Below are 21,707 nucleotides of genomic sequence, written 5' to 3'. Positions count from 1 at the left end.
ACTAAAATGTTTTATACAAATAAAATTAAGTGTGCATTACAAATATAAAATAAATATACCTAACTTATAATTTTTTTTTTTTTGCGCATAGAAGTAAGTATACGTTATAAATATAAATGATCATTATTTATTATTTTCTGTATAGCATATATTTAATTTTAGACGTAAAATATTTAGTACTTTATTTAATTTTTAGTAACATAAAATAAAGGAAAATCAGCATTCAGCTTCAGCATCCGCAGAAGATTAAACTTGTTACGCTTTTTAATTTGATACCTCTTGTGTGATTCCTTGGTCAAATTCTACAATTCACAATGCTAGCTATATTGTCAAACCTTAATTCACCTAATTCAAAAGCCTGAAAATTGTTTCTTATGAGCAACCTCAAATTTTCAATTTGGTTTTATCACTTGATGTGTATAGTTCAAATTGCACATTTGTTCTTTAGCTTCCAAATGTTCTTCAACTACCACATAATACTAATCCATCCACATTTCCTTCACTAAAAAGGAGATCCGACAGAATAGAGTTAGAAGTTGATGCTATTCTCTTTAATATTAATTATTTCTTTTTATTTGTATTTTTTATTACAAATTAAATATCTTTTTTTAATTTTAAAAAGTTATTAATTATTTTTATCTATTATTAAATAAAAAAGAAACTCAGAAAATTATATTAAAGATATTTATGTCTTTTTTATTGCAAATATTTTTAATAAAATTTAATAATTATTTTAATATTTATTCAAAATTTAAAAAAAAACTTAATATAAATAGAGAAACTTCTCTTTATTTATTAAATTGATGGCACTTGCTTTTAATAGAATAAATAATATTTTAGACAAAAAAATATTTTAAATTTTTTGGGTGACTAAATTAATATTACCTTACAATTATATATTTTTTACGATTACTAAAAAATTTTTTAATAACAATATATAAAATGACTAATAATTAATTATCGATAAATATATTAATAATTTTTTTATTGTCATTCAAAACAAATTAAATGGTCAGCGAAAACAATTTTCCAGAAATATCAAGACGAGTTAACCGGATAAATACTGAATACAAATAGTTCAAAACGCTTGCAATACACGATTCTTATCATAGACAGAAGCTATGATATATAGCACCATAATTGTGTGCATCAGTGCATATATGTAAATCTCTATCTCTATAATTTTATCTTAAAGTAGCTGTTCCGTTCTACAAACACGCCAGAGAAGAGGACTCCGAGGAATATATCTACGAAAGAATATATGACCGAGAGGAATTTATATGATTAATGCAATTTTATAGATTCACAGAAAGAAAAGAACGAATGTGTGTGATTTTATCATGTAAAGTCAAATTTTAACTTATTTTCTCTTATTAAATATTAATTATCATTTATCAATATATTTTTTAAATAGATAGATGTACACTTTCCAGTGTAATTTTTTTAGAAATATATTATATAATTTTTTTTATACCTAATCCGCCACCTTATAACTTGACGTTAATTATCATTTATTCTTTACTTGTAACCGATACCTTTATTACCAACTTAATGACCATCATTTCAATCTTAATGACCAAACGGTCATAATTTGAATATCATTCATCAATTCTATGCCTATAAAAGAAACCTTCTATATCTAATCTCAAAAGGCAACATGATAAATTCTATAAGTTCTATATCATATCTTACATTCTATATTCATAGAATTATTACACACAACATATGATAACTTCTATTTCATGTTTTACATTCTATATTTATAGAATTATTCTTATACCTCTTAAACACTTACTGACTTGAGCGTCGGAGTGTCTTTTGTAGGTACCCACCCCCTTATTCTCTCATTGCCGATGTATACCTCATCTTGACGGAGAGCTTACAAGTATTCACCGGCGGACGAGTTATACACCGGCCAATCTCAGCAAGAACAATTGGCGCCGTCTGTGGAGACGAGTAAAATAATTATACTCCCCTTAGGTTCATAAAATTTGATTTACATTCAAATTTTTTAACCAATCTCAACAATCTTCTTTAAGATTTTATTTAATACCTCTTATCAAATTTTAACTATCGTAACTTTTTATAAAGTATGTACTTTATACATTTGAATTGCTTTACTTTTACGTATCATAATCTTTCACATATTATAATCGATCAATGAACCAATCCAAGAATAAACTCGGCTTTCAATCAATCCGAGAATAAACTCGGTTTTCAATCAATTCGAGCACAAACTCACTTATCAATTTTGCTTACTTTTTTAAAGTTTTCTATTTACACAAGTAAAATTATATATTTTATTCAACATACTTTTGCATTTATATTTTGTGTAACTAATATTTATTGATTTATTAGTTATATTCAAACCTCAATATATGTTCTATACAATAATGACATATAACAACCATGTCAATTGCATTTTTATTTCATTATGTATTATATTCTTATTGCTTAATGATTTTATTTATACAATTAAATGACAGTAATGATGAGTTTAAATCTTAAAATTGGATTCTATCAAAAATTAATTATATATCAATTGTATATAACTGTTACACTATTCACTTTATGCTATTAAATTTTATGTTACTATTTGTTTAATGTAGAAAATTAAATAGGCAATTTACTATTATTGCACAAAGAATATCCCTCGTCATATTGTAACTGCTAGAAACATTATACTAAATATATAATTCAATAACTGTTATCTTATTGCTTTATTATCAAATTAAAGCATGTCCTACAAAACAAAATTCAGATCATATATGACATTCATATATGTTGTCTTTTTCTCTACAATTATCAACTTTCAAGGTATATTTTTCTACTTTGAACTCTTTTACTTTTACAATATATATTATTCAATATATGTTACGACTTTAGACATATTCATTTTCTCAATTTATCTTATTCATGTCGTATGACCTTTATTATAAATTGTAAATATTCAATAACTAATTGCTTTGAGCGAGAAATTTATCAATAAATTGTTGTGGGCCGGAAAAATTTCCAAGACAATTAATCATTATATCCTCGGATCATACAATCGATTCCGTTAATGAATATCTATCTCTGAACTTTTCAGTTCACATACAATCAAATGCTAAAATTGTTCTTAAGCGGAAAAGTATCCCCACACAACTATCTTGATTGAATGACTCTTATATCACTCAATTATTTTTTGAATAAGTGCCGACATAATAACCCGACAAAGTTTGGGGCTCACCATAAGCTTACCCTGGATCATATGATCGGCAGACAAAGTTTGGGGGCTATAATCCGTCACCTTATAACTCGGCGTTAATTATCATTTATTCTTTACTTGTAACTGACACCTTCATTACCGACTTAATGACCATCATTTCAATCTTAATGACCAAACGGTTATAACATGAATATCATTCATCAATTCTATGCCTATGAAATGAATCTTCTATATCTAATCTCAAGAGGCAACATGATAAATTCTATAAGTTCTATATCATATCTTATATTCTATATTCATAGAATTATTACACACAACACATGATAACTTCTATTTTATGTTTTACATTCTATATTCATAGAATTATTCTTATACCTCTTAAACACTTACTGACTTGAGCGTCGGAGTGTCTTTTGCAAGTACCCACCCCTTGTTCTCTCATTGCCGACGTATACCTCATCTTGACGGAGAGCTTATAAATATTTACTGGCGGACGAGTTATACACCAGCCAATCTCAGCAAGAACAATACCGAAAAAAATCAACTTATGCATTATGATGAGTGATATGATTCAAACCTTATTAATCACTTAAAAAGGATTTATCAAGATTGATAAAGAAGTTAAATTTTGTATAATTTAACATTGTATCATAATTATTAAATCCGGTTAGACGGACCAAAAAACTCAGTTATCCGATCATCAACTCAAGTTTGAGTTACCATTTAAATTGGTTAAACGATTAATTTTGTCAAATTTAGTTAAATATGATACAATCTAATCAAATCCATTTAAAATTGATTTAAACTAACTCGGTCAAATCTAGTTAAACTAAAAAAAAATATTATTTTTTATGCATAATTTTTTTATTAAATATATTACATAAATAAAATTAAATTATATTTACAAATTAAAAAAACAAATTATTAACTATAATATATTTTTTATTTTTATTTTTTTATAAATATTTAAAGAGGACAATAAATATAAATTATAAACACTTGAAGCGTATAATAAATATAAACTAATTGATGAGTTATTAAAATTTAAAAATAATAATTAATTGAATATAAAATAAAATTAGGAAAAACATTATTATGGCAATAAAAAAAATAAAATAAAATTTTATATAATGATTTAATTATAATCGGATTAACCGATTTAATTTGTGTTTAATCTGTGGTTCACCGATTGAACCAATAATCTATTGATTTAGTGTGTATTTGGATTACAGTTTACAAACAGGAGTTTGAATAAAATTGATTTTGCAAACTTGATTTTGATGAAAAGTAAGTTTTTGTTAAAGTGATTTATGTTTGGCAATCTTTACATCAAAATGAATTATAGTAAAATAAATGTTGTTTGGATTATACTATTCAAAATTATTTTTAGATAAAAAATTATTAAAATAGACACAAACTTGAATAATTTTTGTATATTATCTTATCATTTTAATTTAGATAATTGAATAGATTTTATTAATTAATTTTATAATAAAATTAATATTTATACACTAAAATAAAAATAATATATAAAAATTGGCAAAATATATTTTTAATTAAAACTAACAAAATATAAATTTTAGAGAGTACTAAGAATAATAAAAAAAATTAAATATTTATCTTGGTAGTAGTTGAAATAAATCAAAAAAAATTTTATGATATTTTTTATATAGTATATTTTTAGTACTCTTAGTACTCTTTTTTAGTATGCTATAATTTTTTATTATTATTATTATTATTATTATTATTATTATTATTATTATTATTTACAATTAATTTTTTGTTTAATTTACTTTACCTAATAGAATCAATAAATCATATTATAAAAGATAATAAAAATAATACAAAAAATTATAATTATAAAAGTGTATAATATCAAATAAATAATTAATAAAAAACAAAAATAATAAATAATAAAAAAAGAGAGTTCATGTAAACAAAAATAATAAGAATTCCATAAATAATATAATAACATCCATAAAGGATAAAGTTGGTAAAAGGTAAATAAAGATGGAGTATTGATGGCTAAAAGCTCGGTGAAACGCAAAGGCTCAAAATTGTAACTTCTTGTAAATGTGGTTTTGAAAGCAAAATTACTTATACGTTCATGAATAAAAAATTTGCTAAACAAAAAATTGAAGCTTTTAAGAAGGCTAAACGTGCTTCTTCTCTTGTAACACGTTTGCCAAACACACCTTTAATAGTTCGACCGATTCGATTCTAAATTTCTAATAACTATGTTTTATATATCATAGTATAGGTATCAAAATTCAATAATTTTATTACGAGAAGAAAACTCATGTTCTAAATCATAAAATAGATTCAAATCATCTAATTTTAAGTTATATATTTATGGATTTTATTAGATAGAAAATGACTTTTATAAATAATGTGAATAAAGGACTCTGGAATTGACCTAATAAAATTTAAAAAAAAACATTTCATTCTCAAATTACCTCCTAAACCTTAACATTAGGATAACTATCTACACACCTAGTGAATCCAACATTCAGCCATTATTAACTGAGTATGAGTGAATCGAATAAAAAAAATAATCATCTAATTAAAAATAATGAATATAATCATCTAAGTGCATACCTATTGAATTGAATATTCGACATATCTATTATTCACATTATTTAGTATTCTCGTTATCTACCTATAAACGAGACTAAAGATTAATATATTTGTTTAGAACAAAAGCTTCTATCAAAAGATTGTTAAGTCTAAAAAGTAAAAACAGTACAAAAATAAGTAACTTTAATAAGTTCAAAGAATTTTACGAAAGATTAAAAGAGAATAATTCTCACAGAATAGATAGCAACTTACTAAATAATTCATTAAGCATTTGTTGCTTTATTACATCAAATTAAAAACAATACTAAACATTTAAAATTAACTTTAAAAAAATAAATAAAATCTCTTTATATAGTATTGGATAGATGATAAACATTTTAAAAAATTCACTAAACATTTATTACTCAACCATATTAAAAACAACCATTAAACATTTAAAATCCACTTTAAAAACTAAATAAAATCTTTTATAATGATAAATGAATGACAATTTTTTTTTTTAAAATCCACTAAATATTTATTACAATTAAAACTAACATAGAAAGTAAAAAATAATCATAAACTTGAGCCTTAAATCAATAACCTTTTGACTCCCTAAATTTTGTTTACCAAAATTCCTTTTCAAAACACATCATGCTTTCATGCTCAATCCTCCTCCCTGTCTTTGTCTTTCTTCCATGTTTCTTCTCATTGGATATAGTGTTCTTCTTTTCTCTATGATATCCTTGAAACCCTTTAGGCTTATTCCTCTTTCCTTGATGCAATCTTTTACTTTTCGCAATTGCCCACATAGCATCTATATCCTCCCAATAATCTTGCATTTCATCATATTCCACAGTTGAACCTTTTGGTACCTCACCCTCACCCTTTTTAAACATGTTTTCATTCTCATCCTGATCTGCATCATTTGATGTCCATAATAACCGAGATGAAATATCAGCATAATCTTTTGATGACTTAAGCAATCGTCCAGAACTAAATCGATAGTATTCTTGCGTAGATGCATCTAAGTATCTTAAATTCTTGATCCGTCTAACACATTTTCTCCTCAATTTCCCTTGCAACTTAAGACGACAACACTTTTGTAAATCTAGATATTCAAGATGAGGACAACCCTTAAGAATTGCAAACAAGCCCTTATGATTTAAGGGGTTATCATAAAGTTCGAGATGGCGTAACAAGGGCATATTTCGTGAAATAATATATGCTGCTTTGTTTCCTCCAAAAATGAATCCGGCATGCCTCAACTTCAAGGATCTTAACAGGGGAAAACTTTGACCAATAGCTTCCAATTCAAATACAGATATACGACAAAAGGTAAGATCAAGTTCCTCTAGTACCGAAAGCTTTGGGGCCATCTTACTTAATTCTGGAAACTCCCAACGCAAATTGCATTGAACAAGACATAGACATCGCAGATGACATCCCCTGTAGAATGATAATACAAACATGCTCAACAATGTGTGCTAGTAAAAAGTTATATAAAGAAAAAGTGACCATAAAGAAGATATTGATTTAAACAAATAGCTGAAAATAACTACTCACATAAAACAATTGAAACCTGAACATCTGATATATCAAAGTGTGTTTAATTAAACATGTCTAAAAAGAACAATTTTTATGTAATTGAAATCTTAACATCTAACGTATCAAAGTGTGTTTAATTAAACATGTCTAATAGAATTTCAGCTATATATCATCTTACTAACCGCACATACAAAGGCTTAGATTATTCAAATTAATCTAGCTAGGCTTTGAATTTTTTAAATCCTTTTCAAACATAAATACTATTTACATTCATGGTACCAAAATCAATCAACAAAATAGAAATACATATTAAAATATAAAATATATGTTAAAAATAAGATTAATAATATATGCATTCATACACAATAAAAATACTATTTGCACATTAATATTTGTGTATAAATATATGTATAATTTAATTTATTTTTAATATATATTTGATATTTCAATGTGTATTTTATGGTTAATTTTAATATCCATTTAATATAGTTGCTTCTACAAATATATAATGATTGATTTTAGATTTACATGCATGTAGCATTTTTGTATCAAAGATGGCTGCATACACTTGCATAAATAGATAAGTAAACTGACTAATAGACCAATTCGGATGGATTAAGATCACTAGTTTTATTGTTTCCAAAACAGAAAATGAAGAAAAAAATTATTGAAAAAAAGAAAACGTATTTGAACTTACGAATCAAGAATGTAATTGAGAAGATCATTGACACCAAAACCCTGGACTTCAAAATCCACCAACTGGCCACGGCTTCGATCAACTGCGTGGCGGCACATCTTACGCAAATCGTAGGTCTCATGCTTTGCACGCCCCAGGTTGCACATGTCAATGGTGCGCCACAAGAATGGATCCATGGAGATGCTACGCCATAGCTTGCAGACTTTCTGGGCACTGGTAAGGATATGGAACGCGCCGAGTTTTGTCATGATGAGGAGAGTCATTTCGTATGGAAGATCCAGCCAGTTCCTCGTGGCCGTGGTGCAGGCTCTGGGACGCAACAACGGATTCGTGTCCCAACGGGTTCTGTTCTTGGGTCGCCATAATAGATTGTTTTCCCATGGCATTGACGAACAAAGAGATGATGGTGACTGGTGAGGGTTTTGATTTGTTGACAAAAGGAAAAAAGAAATGAATTAGGGTTTCTCTTTGCCATGAAGCTGCTTATTAAAAAATATTAGTGAGTAGCGAGAGCTAAAATCGTGTTTCGTGTTCCGCAATCCTCAATCCTCAAGATTCGATCTGTTTCCGTTACTTTCTCTTGAAACGTTTACTCACGGTGCATTGAATATTTTGAAATGGAAAGATTTTGATAAAAAGTAAAAACTCAAGGAGTCAATTTCGTAGGGGCAAGCAGGTCGGTTTGGTTTGGGTTTAAACTAAAATTAGAATCGAACATATTAAGATGTAATTAGTTCGATTTGGTTTGGATTTGTACTTTTTTGTGTATGTATCCGAACCAAATCAAATTGATTGAAACAGATTGGTTCAATTCGGATAATTGGGTACTTTGAAATTCATAAAAAAATCACATTTTTATCTTAAAAATTCAATAAGTACAATAAATATATAACATTAATATAAATAATCTAAACATGTTAAACACCAAATACATTAAAAACTAAACTTATTAAAATCTAAACATATTAATAGTAAATAATCTCACTAAAAGCCACTAAAAATCATATATTTTTTTTATTTTTTTATTTAATTAATATATGATCGGGTTCACGGGTTGGTTTGAATTCTGTACCCTCACAATCGATACCCGAACTAATCACTAACAAAGGTCATTAGTTTGGTTCGGGTTGGACTCCATTACCCGTTGATTCCAGAACCAATTTAATTGGTTTGGTTCGGATTCGGACAAGTAATCGAATACCCGCTATTCACGCTCACCCTACAATTTCGCATAAAGTTAAATGCAATATCAAAATAGAGTAATACATATTAATTGAAACATAACACATTTTAGTAAAAAAGATATTCACACGTCAAAATTAATCACTAAAATTAATTATCAATATATTTATGTACGATTTAATTTATTTTTAATATATATATATATATTTCAATATATATTTTATGCTGGTAACTAACTTTAGTGAGACATAGAGTATAATTATATTTTAATTGTTAACTCATTCCTTTTTTTTTAATCAATCTCGTCAAATTCTAAAAAGAAAGTAATTCTAATCATAATTATTTTATAAAGATATAACAATTTTTTAAGTTTTTTTAAATTCTCATATATCAATCCCTGTACCTATATAGTGCATATAAGCACGGCTTTTTTATAAATTAAATATATATCTTTTTATAAATTAAACATGTATAATTATAACGAATATAAAGTTACTCAATATGGTAAATATTTATTATTTTAATTAAGAGATTTCTGATTCAAATTTTTGAAATAACAAAAAATGTTTTTCTTTTATAAGTTATGGCATTTTAGGAAAAGGAATTTGGACACCAAATTCTTTTCATATTTCTTGTATATAATAGATAGATTGACATTCTGTATAGGAATTAATTTATCTAACAAAATAAAAATTTAAAGAATAATTAATTTTATAATTAAAACTTGTTTAAATATTTTAATAATCAAAGTATATAGTATGTGATGGGAAGCCGTGATTAATTTCATAATAAGACTTTACTATATCAATATATGTCATGTTAATCTACATTATTAATTAATAAGATGTTTTATACTTAATCTCATCCTCTTAATCAACAATAAACACACACAAAAAAAAAAGAGAAAGAAACATCAGATCAAATCAAATACATAAGAAAATAATGTAAAGCTTTTCACACTAGAGGATACATGATTGACACATGTTGCATTGTAATGATCCTTGTCACCTTTACACACACAGTAAAAACTAGAAAGTAGTTACTATTTTTGTCAGTAATGTTAAGAAGACAAAAAAAAATAACAAAAACTTATTTTATTTAGTATTTATTAATTATTATGTTAAATAATATAATTTTTTATTGTTTTTTTGCTAATTTTTTTTATTTTTAAATATTTTAGTTTTGTTGATGACCCTTTACTGCCAACAAAGCAGCACCATATGCAGCCTCCGTCTGATTTGCACGCCTCACAGGCAAACCAAGCACCCTCTCTCGAATCTTAGTCCACTTTTCATTTTTGGATCCTCCCCCTGCTGTCAAAACTTCTTCTACCTCTGTTGCCCCTAGCTCCTTCAGCAACGAATATGCCTTGGCCTAAAAATAATACCACACAAAACAAGAGAGTCCTTTACATTAGACTCTGGTTAATTTAATGATGTCTGAGACCCCAACACTTTTGGATCCAAAAGGGTCATTAAAAATGTGAAAATATGAAGCAAAAGAACTATTACCTCTATACGTGCAATGGATTCCAATATCCCATGCAAGTACTCAACATCATCCTCTGGACGTGGTTGTAGTCTACGGAAACATGAATTCAATTAGGTAAATCATAATTGAAATGAGGAGAGTCTTTGGAATGTGCATCATGTGTTGATTTTTTGACAGGTTAATTGCAAAATCAAATGAACTAAGATATATGCAGACAAGATAGGTGTACAATGCAAAGCAAGTTACTCATACAACTTTTAGTGTTATATGAATATCCATAGCTATATGGGTATGTGTTGTGCCAAATGGTCAATGTCGAAAAGACATTTAAAGTCGAAGATCATATATGCATGAAGCACACCATGGTTAAAGAAATTAAGAATGGGTTAGGCTTGATGATCAAATTACCTTATACTTGGTGCCCAAGTTTATTTGAGTTCAAGACTACTTGAGGTCTAAGTTTGCTTGAGGTCTAAGATTACTTGAGATTTAAGACTACTTGAAGTCCAAAACTACTTGAAGAGCAAATTTACTTGAAATGATGAAATCTACGGTTATATCAATTAGCTTAGGATTTTTTCTCTATAAATAAGATTAGTTTCAATAAACCGGGGAGCTTCCATTCATTCACAAACTCATTCACTCTAAAAATTCCTAGTCACACTAATTCCCAGAAACATGAGTCATGAGTCCATGTAAGGATTGGGAGACTCCATTTTCTCTTTAAGTCATTTCAATTAGTTATTTTCTTTCTGTTATTTAAATTCTGTTATTTTCATTCAAGTTTTTATCAATTTCTGCATATTTTAATATAAGTCTTGTAATTTTCAATTCTTTATTGTTTGCACTTGTTCTTTCTTATTTTTTGTTTTTTATAATTATTTATTTATTTGTTTTTTTTTTACACTTTTATTGAACATGATCTCTAAATCCTAAAAACAACCCACAAGAAGAGGTGTATCTGCTCATCGAATTGAAATCTTGATACAAGCTTGGTTGACACCTCCTGTCGAGGTCAAAAAAAGCAAAAGACACTTTAATATATAATATGTTTTCACAATTCAATCTTACATTTTAACAAATGTTTTCAAATAAGTTTAAAAAATGTTATTTCATTCACTTTAATAGAGTATTAAATAGTATGTCCTGACAGTCTGACACGCATGGTTGAGATAGACTTTCTCCTTTCTCAAACTAAATTGAGCTTTGTCACAACTCACAGTACAATAAATGAAGCAATCATTAAGGCCGATTCTATATGTAGAATTTAAGACCTCCTTTCTTCTTACCAAATATTGGCTCAGACATAACCAGTAATAAGGGGCAGACAAGATCCCAATCAAATAAAGTCCTACACAATGAAATTAAATGCATATTTTAACAAGGAAATAAATTGTTGTCCCCGCAATCAATGTATAGTCAAATACTGTTATTTTTCTTAAGAACAGGTACCACCCTCAAATCTCAATTACAACCAATTCACCCTTTGCAAAGGCGGAAATGTTTGGTAACTAAAGAAAATCAGCCTAAAACAATCATAACTTGCCTTATTTAACATTCATTAATTGTTGCACAATTAATGAATGCTAAATAAGGCAAGTTCTGGCTGTTTTTTTTTTCTCTCTAGCATTACCCTTGCAAGGGCAAAATTTTAATTTACAAACCATGACTCAAAGTTATCTTATTTAACTTAACATTTATAATTTCATACATGTAACATTTATAATTACACACTTATTACATCTAATATTATTCAATTTTAAACCTTAGCAAGGGCACAATTTTAATTTATAATGCTTACTGAAACAGAATAGGAGGAAAAATCTTTAAAAAAAAAAATCCCCAACTGTGAGATTCTAACAAATTTAGAACTGAATTATATGAAAACAATATCCAATCAAAGCTAAATTTATATGGGAACTAAATTTCAAAGACTCTGCATTCTAACAACAATCATAAAGGATTAAGTACCTTGGAGCCAAGTTTGGATCTGCCACAGGAAATCTTTCACCAGTTTTTGGGAGGGGATAGTAGTCTAGAAGAGAGGTTTTTGAGGGATCAATATGTTCACTCAATTCCTCTAATTGATCATCAGTGAAAAGCTGTCTAAGAACAGCCCCACCAGTGTTTGAAGCACCGCCAACAAGCCATTTATCATCGAGGCGATGGCTATACACACCAAATCTTGAATCCTCAATTCTTGTGTTACTCAATAGCTTAATAGCAAGTGTTGAACCCAGAGAAGTGACCTATTCAACAAGAATATGATTGAAAAACAAGCTTTAGTTTAATAATTGAGAATAGGATGAATGAATGTCTAATCAAATGGCCTAGGAGAAAGATTTAGATGCAAAATAATGATATAGATGAATAATGGAACAACATATTTAACATTCTTGAAGCTGAAGTTTCTTATATAACAAGATTAAGCTGTCTATAATGAGAGTATGGCAGATCATGAATACTTGTGATTAAAGAAAAGATGAAGTTTAAAAAACTCACTGCTTGACCTGGCAGATTGGCACGTGCAGCAAGAAATGCAGCTATACTATCAGTTGTTCCAGTGCATACAACACAGTCTTTCTGGAAACCTGAAAGGATTCACACAACAAAAATTATTTTCAATTTTACAGCAGCAAGGTTTTTAACCCTGGAAGTACAAATAAAATTTTGAACAGAATACCAAGGTGACACAAATCAAAGTGGAAGTAGTAGAAAGCTAGAAATAAGAAAAAGGTGCCAAAACTGACATTTGAAGTTTAAGTTTGGAAGGTATGGATTCTCATTGAAACATACCATATTTATTTGCAATTTCCTCCTTTAAAGAAGCAATTGGAGTTCCTGGAGCAAGAACTGAAGGCAAAAGATGAGAATATGGTTGAGAGACTAGCCACGGCGGATATGATTCCGCCTCAGGATCATAGCCAACCTGCGAAAAACAAAACAATGGTTAGTTTCCTGTCATAAAAATTGCAACACAAAATGCTAGAGATTATTAAATAACACCTTGAGAGCATTATTATAGTCTGAAATTCCTAGCTTCCCATGAAGAAGCCACAAAAGCCAATCTGCTTGGTGCAACAAAAGAGCTGATTTTTTATTTGAACCGGCATTGATCCACCATTCGACGAGCTTACATAGAGTGGACGAGCCGGTGCAAACTGTATGGTTCGGAGGAGCAATGGATTTAACCATTGGAAGTGCATCAGGACAACTCTCATTGTAAAGAAAAGGTCTCCATATTGGTTCTCCAGTGTCCCTGCAATACAAGATTCATATCTCTACTTCAGAATTCAGATGCATTATCAGGATTCGGCTACTCTAACAGGCAGTATCGGAATTGTTGATGAAAAGTTGATATTTTCAGATTCATGGGTTGTTATGCATGGACTTTTCAAGTGTTTAGATGCTCAACTTTACTCCCTAAACAATTACATTAAAAAAATTGCTACTGAATGATCATTATTCACCTATCAACAATGATTGTAGTTGCAGAAGTGCCATCAAGAGAAATCGAAACGACGTGTTTGCGAAGCTCAAGTGGGACATCTTCAAGTAGCAAGAACATTGTCTCCTTCCATGAGAGTACCCAATCATATGACTCTCCATTCTTTCTAGACAAGAGAAACAGGAATCTTAGTAGCATTAATATATACAATCACTAACAATTAACAATTCCCCCTACCTCTATACTAAGATTATAACCATACTATAAAATTCAACATTCCATTCCATTATAATAAGAAAAATAGATACCTTGTAGAGAGGATACTCTTTCTTTGCCTCAACCTGAATTGTGCCACCCTTGTCAATGATGGCAAACCTGGCACCAGAAGTGCCAAAGTCCAACCCCAGATAGAGGCTTTCACTTGCTTCTTCAACACCCACAGACATTGATACTGCCCTTTGTCTTCTTAACTTACTAGAAAAGGATCCATTTCCTGATAATAATAATAATAATAATAATAATAATAATAATAATAATAATAATAATAATAATAATATGTTATATTATGTTCAAAGCATCATTAGTAGAAGTTGGTGACAGTGAAAGGTTATAGTACCAAATTTCTGGATTGATGTCCAAGGTGCAAGGTGGGTTACTGAAATTGCGCCTAACATTTTTGCTCTTAGCTTTCTTTTCCCACTCAGTCCCGGATAAGGGACTTGAGGAGGAAGCTAAGTACTCAGAAAGTCCTATTTTTTATTTTTTAAGTTTCAAAAGAAAAATTATTTTTGGTCAGAATGAGGAAAACGTCTAAAAAAATATGTGTAGTAGAAGAGCTGGAGACCCATGTTCTCAGTAGTCAGTTTGGGTCTTCGAAAATATGGGCCTAATAGAGCCCATTAGGTATATATATGTGGCGATTATCAATGTATAGAGATTAATCTAGAGATAAGCTGTACACCAAAAAAAAAAAATTTCTAGAGATAAGCCAACTTGGATTGGTCTAGTAATTAACTTACTAGTCTCTTTAAACAAATGTCACGAATTAGAATCATGCAACAATCTATTGACTAGTAACAAACTTTTAAATGAAGCTCAGAATCTACGATGGATTAATCCTAAGTATGCTGAAATAGGTGTTGTTATATATGGTGTTAAAAGGCCGTTAAGATGGTAATTGTGGTGATAGTGGAGATTTATAGAAGCTTTTAATTTAGAAAAAAACGGGTGGTGGTTTCATAAGTTGAAGATGATGAAAAAGATAAGGATATTTTAAAATTTTTTTATCATTTTCAATGAAGTAAAATACTTTGATATTTTTGTTAAATATAACTTATCTTTTACGAATACGACATCGTGCGATAGTTTTACCATTTTTTTAAGCTGTGAATGATTTTTGCATGATCAGACAAAAAAAAAAAAAAAAACATAAGGTATTCTAAGACCCCGTCGAAAAATAGACATAAAAAGAAAAGGAAAAGAGGTATATGTCCAAAGAGGCAAAAAGCACACAAATAGGGGGAGAAAATTATGCACAAGTAGTCAAGTTATGCCACTAGACACTACATTTTTTTTCAAATAAATATTGGTGAATTTAATCGAACCTCTATTAAATACTATACCACAATGCACGTATCTAATTCTAACGAAAATATAAAATATCAACATTTTTAGACTTTAGAATCCATATAAGAGTTTTTTAGAGTATCAACTCTCATCTCCTATGGATCGTGCAAGAAGGTACTAAGTAGGGACCTGTGCTGTTGTGGCATGAAACGTAACTCGTTTATTCAATTTTTAGGTCCAAACAAGGGAAGATGAAAATTATGATTGTTGGAATGAACATAACTAACTACCTAAGCTCTCAAAAATAGATATGTATGTCCCCAGTTGCATGTGAGTCGCCACTAGTAACTAGTAAATGTTGTGAGATATAATTAATTAGAGGTGACAGCTAGTGCTAGCTTCTCGTCACAGTCACAATTCACAAGCATCAAAAAATGAAATTAAGAGGACCACTTCAAAAATGAAAAGGTTATCTCATGCATGTGCCATATATATAAAGCTAGTAATAACATCCATCCACACAAGGTGGATTCAATTGGAAACAAGATTCCTCTTCATTCTATCTATTCTTTGCTTGTACTCTTCCATGCATACATGCAATGCAAACATCAATAACTATAAGCTGTTTCGCTAGATATATAATGTGTTACATTAATTAAACGATAAGATGTCATAAATATTTCTCAGACCTCTTTTTACTTTTTTGTTAAAGACTATTCGCCAACTGCTCTTCTAAGTAAAGTCTCGACAGACCTTTATTTTAATTTATGTAATTTAATATATGCTCGTATATATATCACATCACCCATAATGAAAATTCGACAATTTTTTTCATGTTATTTGTCAATAATCTAGTACAACCCTCCTCTTAGAATTTAGTCAACATTTTCTTTTAGACGACAATGTTACTCATATTTTTTTTTATAAGAGCAATATTACATGTCTAGTAAATATAATTATTTTTTATCATTATTGAATCAATAATAATTTATATTTATATTTATAGAAATTTTGCACATAATAAAATACATATAATTTATATCTATATTTATTAAAATTTTACATTCATAAATTAATACAGTTTGCACCCACATTTTTTAAGAGTTTATACACATGAATTAGTAAAATTTATTTATTAAAATAATTTAATATTTGTATTGATCAAATAATAATAAAAAAATACTAAAAATTATTGGTCCAACGAATTTCTCTTTTTATAATAATATCACTTTACAAATAAATTTTTTATATTATATATTTATATATATGAGTGATTTTATCAAAATATAAGAGGGATAATTAATATCTATTTTTTTGTAAAATTATTTTTTCTAACCTTTAATTTTTTAAAATTTAAGTTTCAAAATTAAATTTTTAAATTTTAATTTATAATGTAAAATTTAAAACAAAAATAATTTAAGATTAAATGGAAAAGTTAGCTCCCTAATAACTACTTTGCAGATTATAGATGTAGGAAAAAAAATATATAAAACGGGAGAAAAACAGTGAAAAGTATGGGTTGAATTTATAATTTTGTAAGATACAAAGTTTACATCTATGGAAGAAAAACACAGTTGTCTTTGCTTCTAATATCCACCCTTCTTTAATTCTTTCTTTTTCAAAAGATAAAAAACTCGATAACTAATGTTCTGTCGTTTAATTTGTTAGTGGAGCATGAACGGTGGTAGTTGGTTAGTTAAAACCAACCCATCGTTTTAATTAATTGCTTCCCTTTGAGACGACCCAAAAAATTACACACAACTTTATACTGCTTCTTTCACTAATTTTTAAGTTTATGATCACATCACCATCTGGATTATGATTGATTGTTTTTAAATGATAAATAAATCATCAATCATTTTTCTAGTGCTTGCCCCTTTCCCTCATCCAGAATGTTTGTTACCCTATATATTCACCGTACAAACTCCTTTTCTTATCTCATATCTTTATCTAATTTCCATTACCACCATAGAAAACGAATGAATGTTTATGTACCTAACTATAGCATCTTTGTTGATACTTAATATAGGTATGTGTAACATTATTAACTGCCCAAGAATGTATCAATATATATATATATATATATATATATATATATATATATATATATATATATATATATATATATATATATATATATATTTACATGCAGAATTTTACGAGGGTGGTTACTTGGTTATGAAATTTTGGTAGTATTTAAAAAGTACAGATAAAATTAAAATAACACTTTTAATTATTTGACAAAATTTTAATTTGATCATTTTTTTGCTTTTATTTTTAAATTAAAAAATATTATCAAATAATAAAAAATATAACTTTAATTTTAATTATATCTTTTAAATGTTCTCAAAATTTATATCTATTATAACTATAATGATATTTATCATACATTATCATACACTTATATATCTTATTATATAAATATTATGAATTTCATTTTTCTTACAAAATTCAAGTTTATTTGTGGTCTTTTTTTTTTGTGGCGATTTAAAACTCTCAAATCTCCAAATTTGAGGTATTATGGACTTATTTGTGACAGTTTAGCAAAATTCTAAAAACATAATTTAATGGCAATTTTTTGTCTGCCTTGTGGGAGGTTTACAAAATTTTACGTTACTCACTATTTAAAAAGTCATCTAAATACATTAAATTTATATATATATATATATATATATATATATAATTAATTCTGTTACACATCTAAATTTTTTTGGTAATTAAATCCAACCAAGTTGGTCCAAATCCAACAAAACTCATGTTAAGCTAATATTGATTTTGAATTTTATAAATGATGACAAATATTATTTGGGATAAAAGCCCAAGTTAGTTTAACGTGCGTGCTAAGTGATGCAGGCTTATTTTATAAGTTGATTCAATCCAAGATAATATTACTTAAGCAACTTAACATGCCACAGCTCCAACACTCAAGCCTATTACTTGCTAATGAGCAAATCAGTTCCCATGAGCCAAGAGAAGAAAGCACTGAATAAACTAGTGGGAACGAAAAAGAAAGAAAAAGCAGGAAGGACATTTGGCATCACATATAGACAATTGTAATACCAAGACAAACACAAGAACAGTTGGAGTCACTCTCATTAAACAAAAGCAACATTTAGAAATGGGAGAGCAAAACACAAATTTGCAAGAAGAGCAGAAGTAGTGGTGTAGCTCCTCGGACAGTAGGGGTAATGGAGCAAAAGAAAAAGGTAATGCATGCCAAGGAAGAAAGCAAATCCAAGGACAGTAGAGGTGGTGGACGGGTTCCTCAACTAGCAGAGAAAGTGGAGCAGAATGGAGTAAGGACTGCATGCTAGCTGGGACAGCTCCAACGGGTAGCTGTTACAAGAAATGGAAGAGGCAAATTGAAGAGCAAGTTGAAGATATAAAAGGGACATCATTCCAACATTCGAAGACAAGAAAAATAGAGCAAATTCAGAGCATCATCTATTCACCCTTGAGCTGAATTTTTTTTTCTTCTACCAGTGCTTAATTTCTGATTTTCTTTGTTATGCCTATCTTGTGTCATCTTGTGTATTGAGAAAAGGCTGAATATGTGAGTGAAAAAGCCAAGAGAGAAAAGGCAAGAGTGATGCATGTAAAAGCCACTGAAGTTCTGTGTATTTGGGTTAGCACTTGGTGAGTTTGAATCTGTGTATATTCCCCTTCCAAGTTAGGTTAGCACTTTGAGTTGCTAAGCCTTGGTAAAGAAAGCTTAGGGGTAGATACTAGTTGAATTAGGGAGTAATTCAATAGTATTGGTAAATGTAATCAGTGGATTATATTGAAAATTCCACCATGGTTTGTGGTGGAGACTGGACGTAGGATTCATTGCACTTAGAATCCAAAATTAGGATACATGCGGGTCTCTTTCTCTTCTTCCCTTCTCTTTTTCTGTTTTGCACATGAGACAAAACGAAAAAATCTCCTGTAATTTATGCTTTCGCAAAAATAGAGCTTGAAAAGTTAATTTTAACTGTGACGCAAGTTCTTGTTAATCGGGTGGAAGAAGAAGAAGAAGATGATGATATTTTTAACTGTGACACAGAAATTGATACCAAAATTTTATTACAAAAATACAGAAATGTCTTGTTCAGTGCTGTATTTTTTTTTTTTTTGCTTCTTATTATTCTTCTTTCTTTTTTGCTGCTCTTATTTTTTTTCGAAGCATTATTTTTCATATTAGATTTGAATAAATATGTCTATACTGTATTGCAATCTTATTTAGTTGAATGAATGTATGTTCACAATTATTGGATTGAATTCTTTCTAGAAATAAAAATAACACCGAAATTTATTTAAATTGATACTAGAATTTAAATACAATGATATAGGATATAAAAAGTAAATTGCATACTAAAAGATCACAATAACTTTATAAGATAAAACAAGATAACACCGAAATTACTTAAAATTGATACTAGAAATTCAGTAACACAATATAAAAAAATATTGAATATTTCTAAAAAATAGTACACATTCAGTCAATTGAATGCTTATCTTATATATAAAATAACACATAAAAATTTTAAAAATAACACTGAAATATCTTTTTTCTAACACCCAAATTTTCAACTAAATGATGTGATAAAACTAAGAATTTATTTCACAAAGACTTTAGCTGTAGATTCATAAATTTTTAATAGAAAAGAGAATAAGTGAAAAAATATGTATATAACACAGCGAAATTAAGTAGAATAAAGTGCAAAAATTCGACAATAACGGTAATAACAATATGTATAAAAAGAAGATGATGATGATGGAGGGAGAAAAAAAAAGAAGCGAGAGAAGAAATTCAAATGAAAAAAGAAGGAAGGAGAAAAAGAGGAGCTTGTAGTGGTGGTGGTGTTGGTGACAACAACGACGATAATGAAAGAGGAAGACGAAGAAAAAGGAGTAGGAGAAAGAAGAAGTAGTAACAAGGATATAAATAAGAAGAAGAAGAAATGTATCGTAGAAGAAGAAAAAAAAATGCATGAGTATAAAATACATTTAATCAATTTAGTTGGATTTAGTTAACTATTTTATTTGGTTGTAGAATATATATATTGTAAATGAATGGGAATTAATGCTGTAATAATTTAAAGAGTACATGAATAGGATAAATTAAAAAGAAAAATTAATTTTAGATAAAATTTAAAATTTTTTAACATAAAATATTGTGTTTGGATATTTAAGTGAAAAAGATTTACAATTTTTAAGGATTTTAAAAATAATTTGACCTAAAATTAATTAATATAAAGTCAACCATGTTATACGAGGATGAGATAAACCAAGGAGAGTAATTTAATTATTGTTACTTTAAACATATACAAGTAATATATTTACTTTATCCAAATAAAAAGAGTTTATAATTATAGAATTTAATGGAAGCATCTCAATTTTAATTTCATGTATTTAATAAGTATAGCATTCTATAGTTTAATTAGCACTGTTAATATTTTTTAACAACTTCAAGTATAACTACAAAAATATTAATAAAACTTAGAAATATACGATTATATCATTATATCTTTGATTGATCAAGACCAAATAATAACTTACAAAAAATAATTTAAGTAGTTAGTTAAATTAATACTTATAAAACTGTAAGCATTAAATGGTTCATAATTGATATATATTCATTGAAGTATAAAGTGATTAATAAAGTGATGTTAAAATAAGATATGGGAATCTCTCAAATCTCAATACGTCCTCTACATAGCAAAAGATTACATTAAGCTTAGGGGTGGTAAACGGATCTAAATTCGTCGGGTTGGCTTACGTAATTCGTTAAAAAAGTGGGCTGAGTTAGAAAATTAGAACCGTCAAATAACAAAAGCTCGCCTAATCCGCACCGCTTAAATCGCGGACTTTGGCGAGGTGGGACGAATTTTCCCGTCGGGCTTAGTATTTTTTTGGTAAGAGGTATTTTTACAATTTTTTTTTGCCAAAATTCAACTTTCCCAACCCAACTTACAAGAGAATGAAGATAAAAATTGAATGTTTTGGATTATGTTTATTTTGTTTTAGAG

The 21,707-nt window shown here is 28.2% G+C and overlaps 2 protein-coding genes across 4 annotated transcripts; both read right to left on the bottom strand.

Moving 5' to 3' along the window:
• Window positions 1–6,296: 6,296 nt before the first annotated feature.
• LOC112735733 (putative F-box/LRR-repeat protein 9) lies at window positions 6,297–8,451 on the bottom strand. The gene is made up of 2 exons (XM_025785245.2): window positions 8,010–8,451; window positions 6,297–7,213 (listed from the first exon to the last, which is right to left on the bottom strand). The coding sequence occupies exons 1-2, from the start codon at window positions 8,393–8,395 to the stop codon at window positions 6,391–6,393; spliced, it is 1,209 nt and encodes a 402-aa protein (XP_025641030.1). The 5' UTR covers window positions 8,396–8,451; the 3' UTR covers window positions 6,297–6,390.
• A 1,653-nt stretch (window positions 8,452–10,104) lies between these two features.
• LOC112736928 (D-ribulose kinase) lies at window positions 10,105–14,929 on the bottom strand. Of its 3 annotated transcripts, XM_025786610.3 has the most exons (10): window positions 14,747–14,929; window positions 14,439–14,623; window positions 14,153–14,292; window positions 13,689–13,941; window positions 13,479–13,611; window positions 13,185–13,273; window positions 12,654–12,931; window positions 11,972–12,033; window positions 10,703–10,772; window positions 10,105–10,565 (listed from the first exon to the last, which is right to left on the bottom strand). In XM_025786610.3, the coding sequence occupies exons 1-9, from the start codon at window positions 14,802–14,804 to the stop codon at window positions 10,705–10,707; spliced, it is 1,266 nt and encodes a 421-aa protein (XP_025642395.1). In that variant the 5' UTR covers window positions 14,805–14,929; the 3' UTR covers window positions 10,105–10,565; window positions 10,703–10,704. The 3 variants fall into 3 exon arrangements, with proteins under 3 accessions (XP_025642395.1, XP_025642394.1, XP_072067230.1); XM_025786609.2 differs by lacking the exon at window positions 11,972–12,033 and having other exon boundaries at window positions 14,747–14,898; XM_072211129.1 differs by lacking the exon at window positions 11,972–12,033 and having other exon boundaries at window positions 14,153–14,296; window positions 14,747–14,873.
• Window positions 14,930–21,707: the final 6,778 nt, after the last annotated feature.

The sequence above is a fragment of the Arachis hypogaea genome, chromosome 13, assembly GCF_003086295.3.
Source record: "Arachis hypogaea cultivar Tifrunner chromosome 13, arahy.Tifrunner.gnm2.J5K5, whole genome shotgun sequence".
NCBI classification, from domain to species: domain Eukaryota; kingdom Viridiplantae; phylum Streptophyta; class Magnoliopsida; order Fabales; family Fabaceae; genus Arachis; species Arachis hypogaea.
Note: the sequence above shows the minus strand (reverse complement) of the source record. Positions and strands in the feature narration are given on the sequence as shown.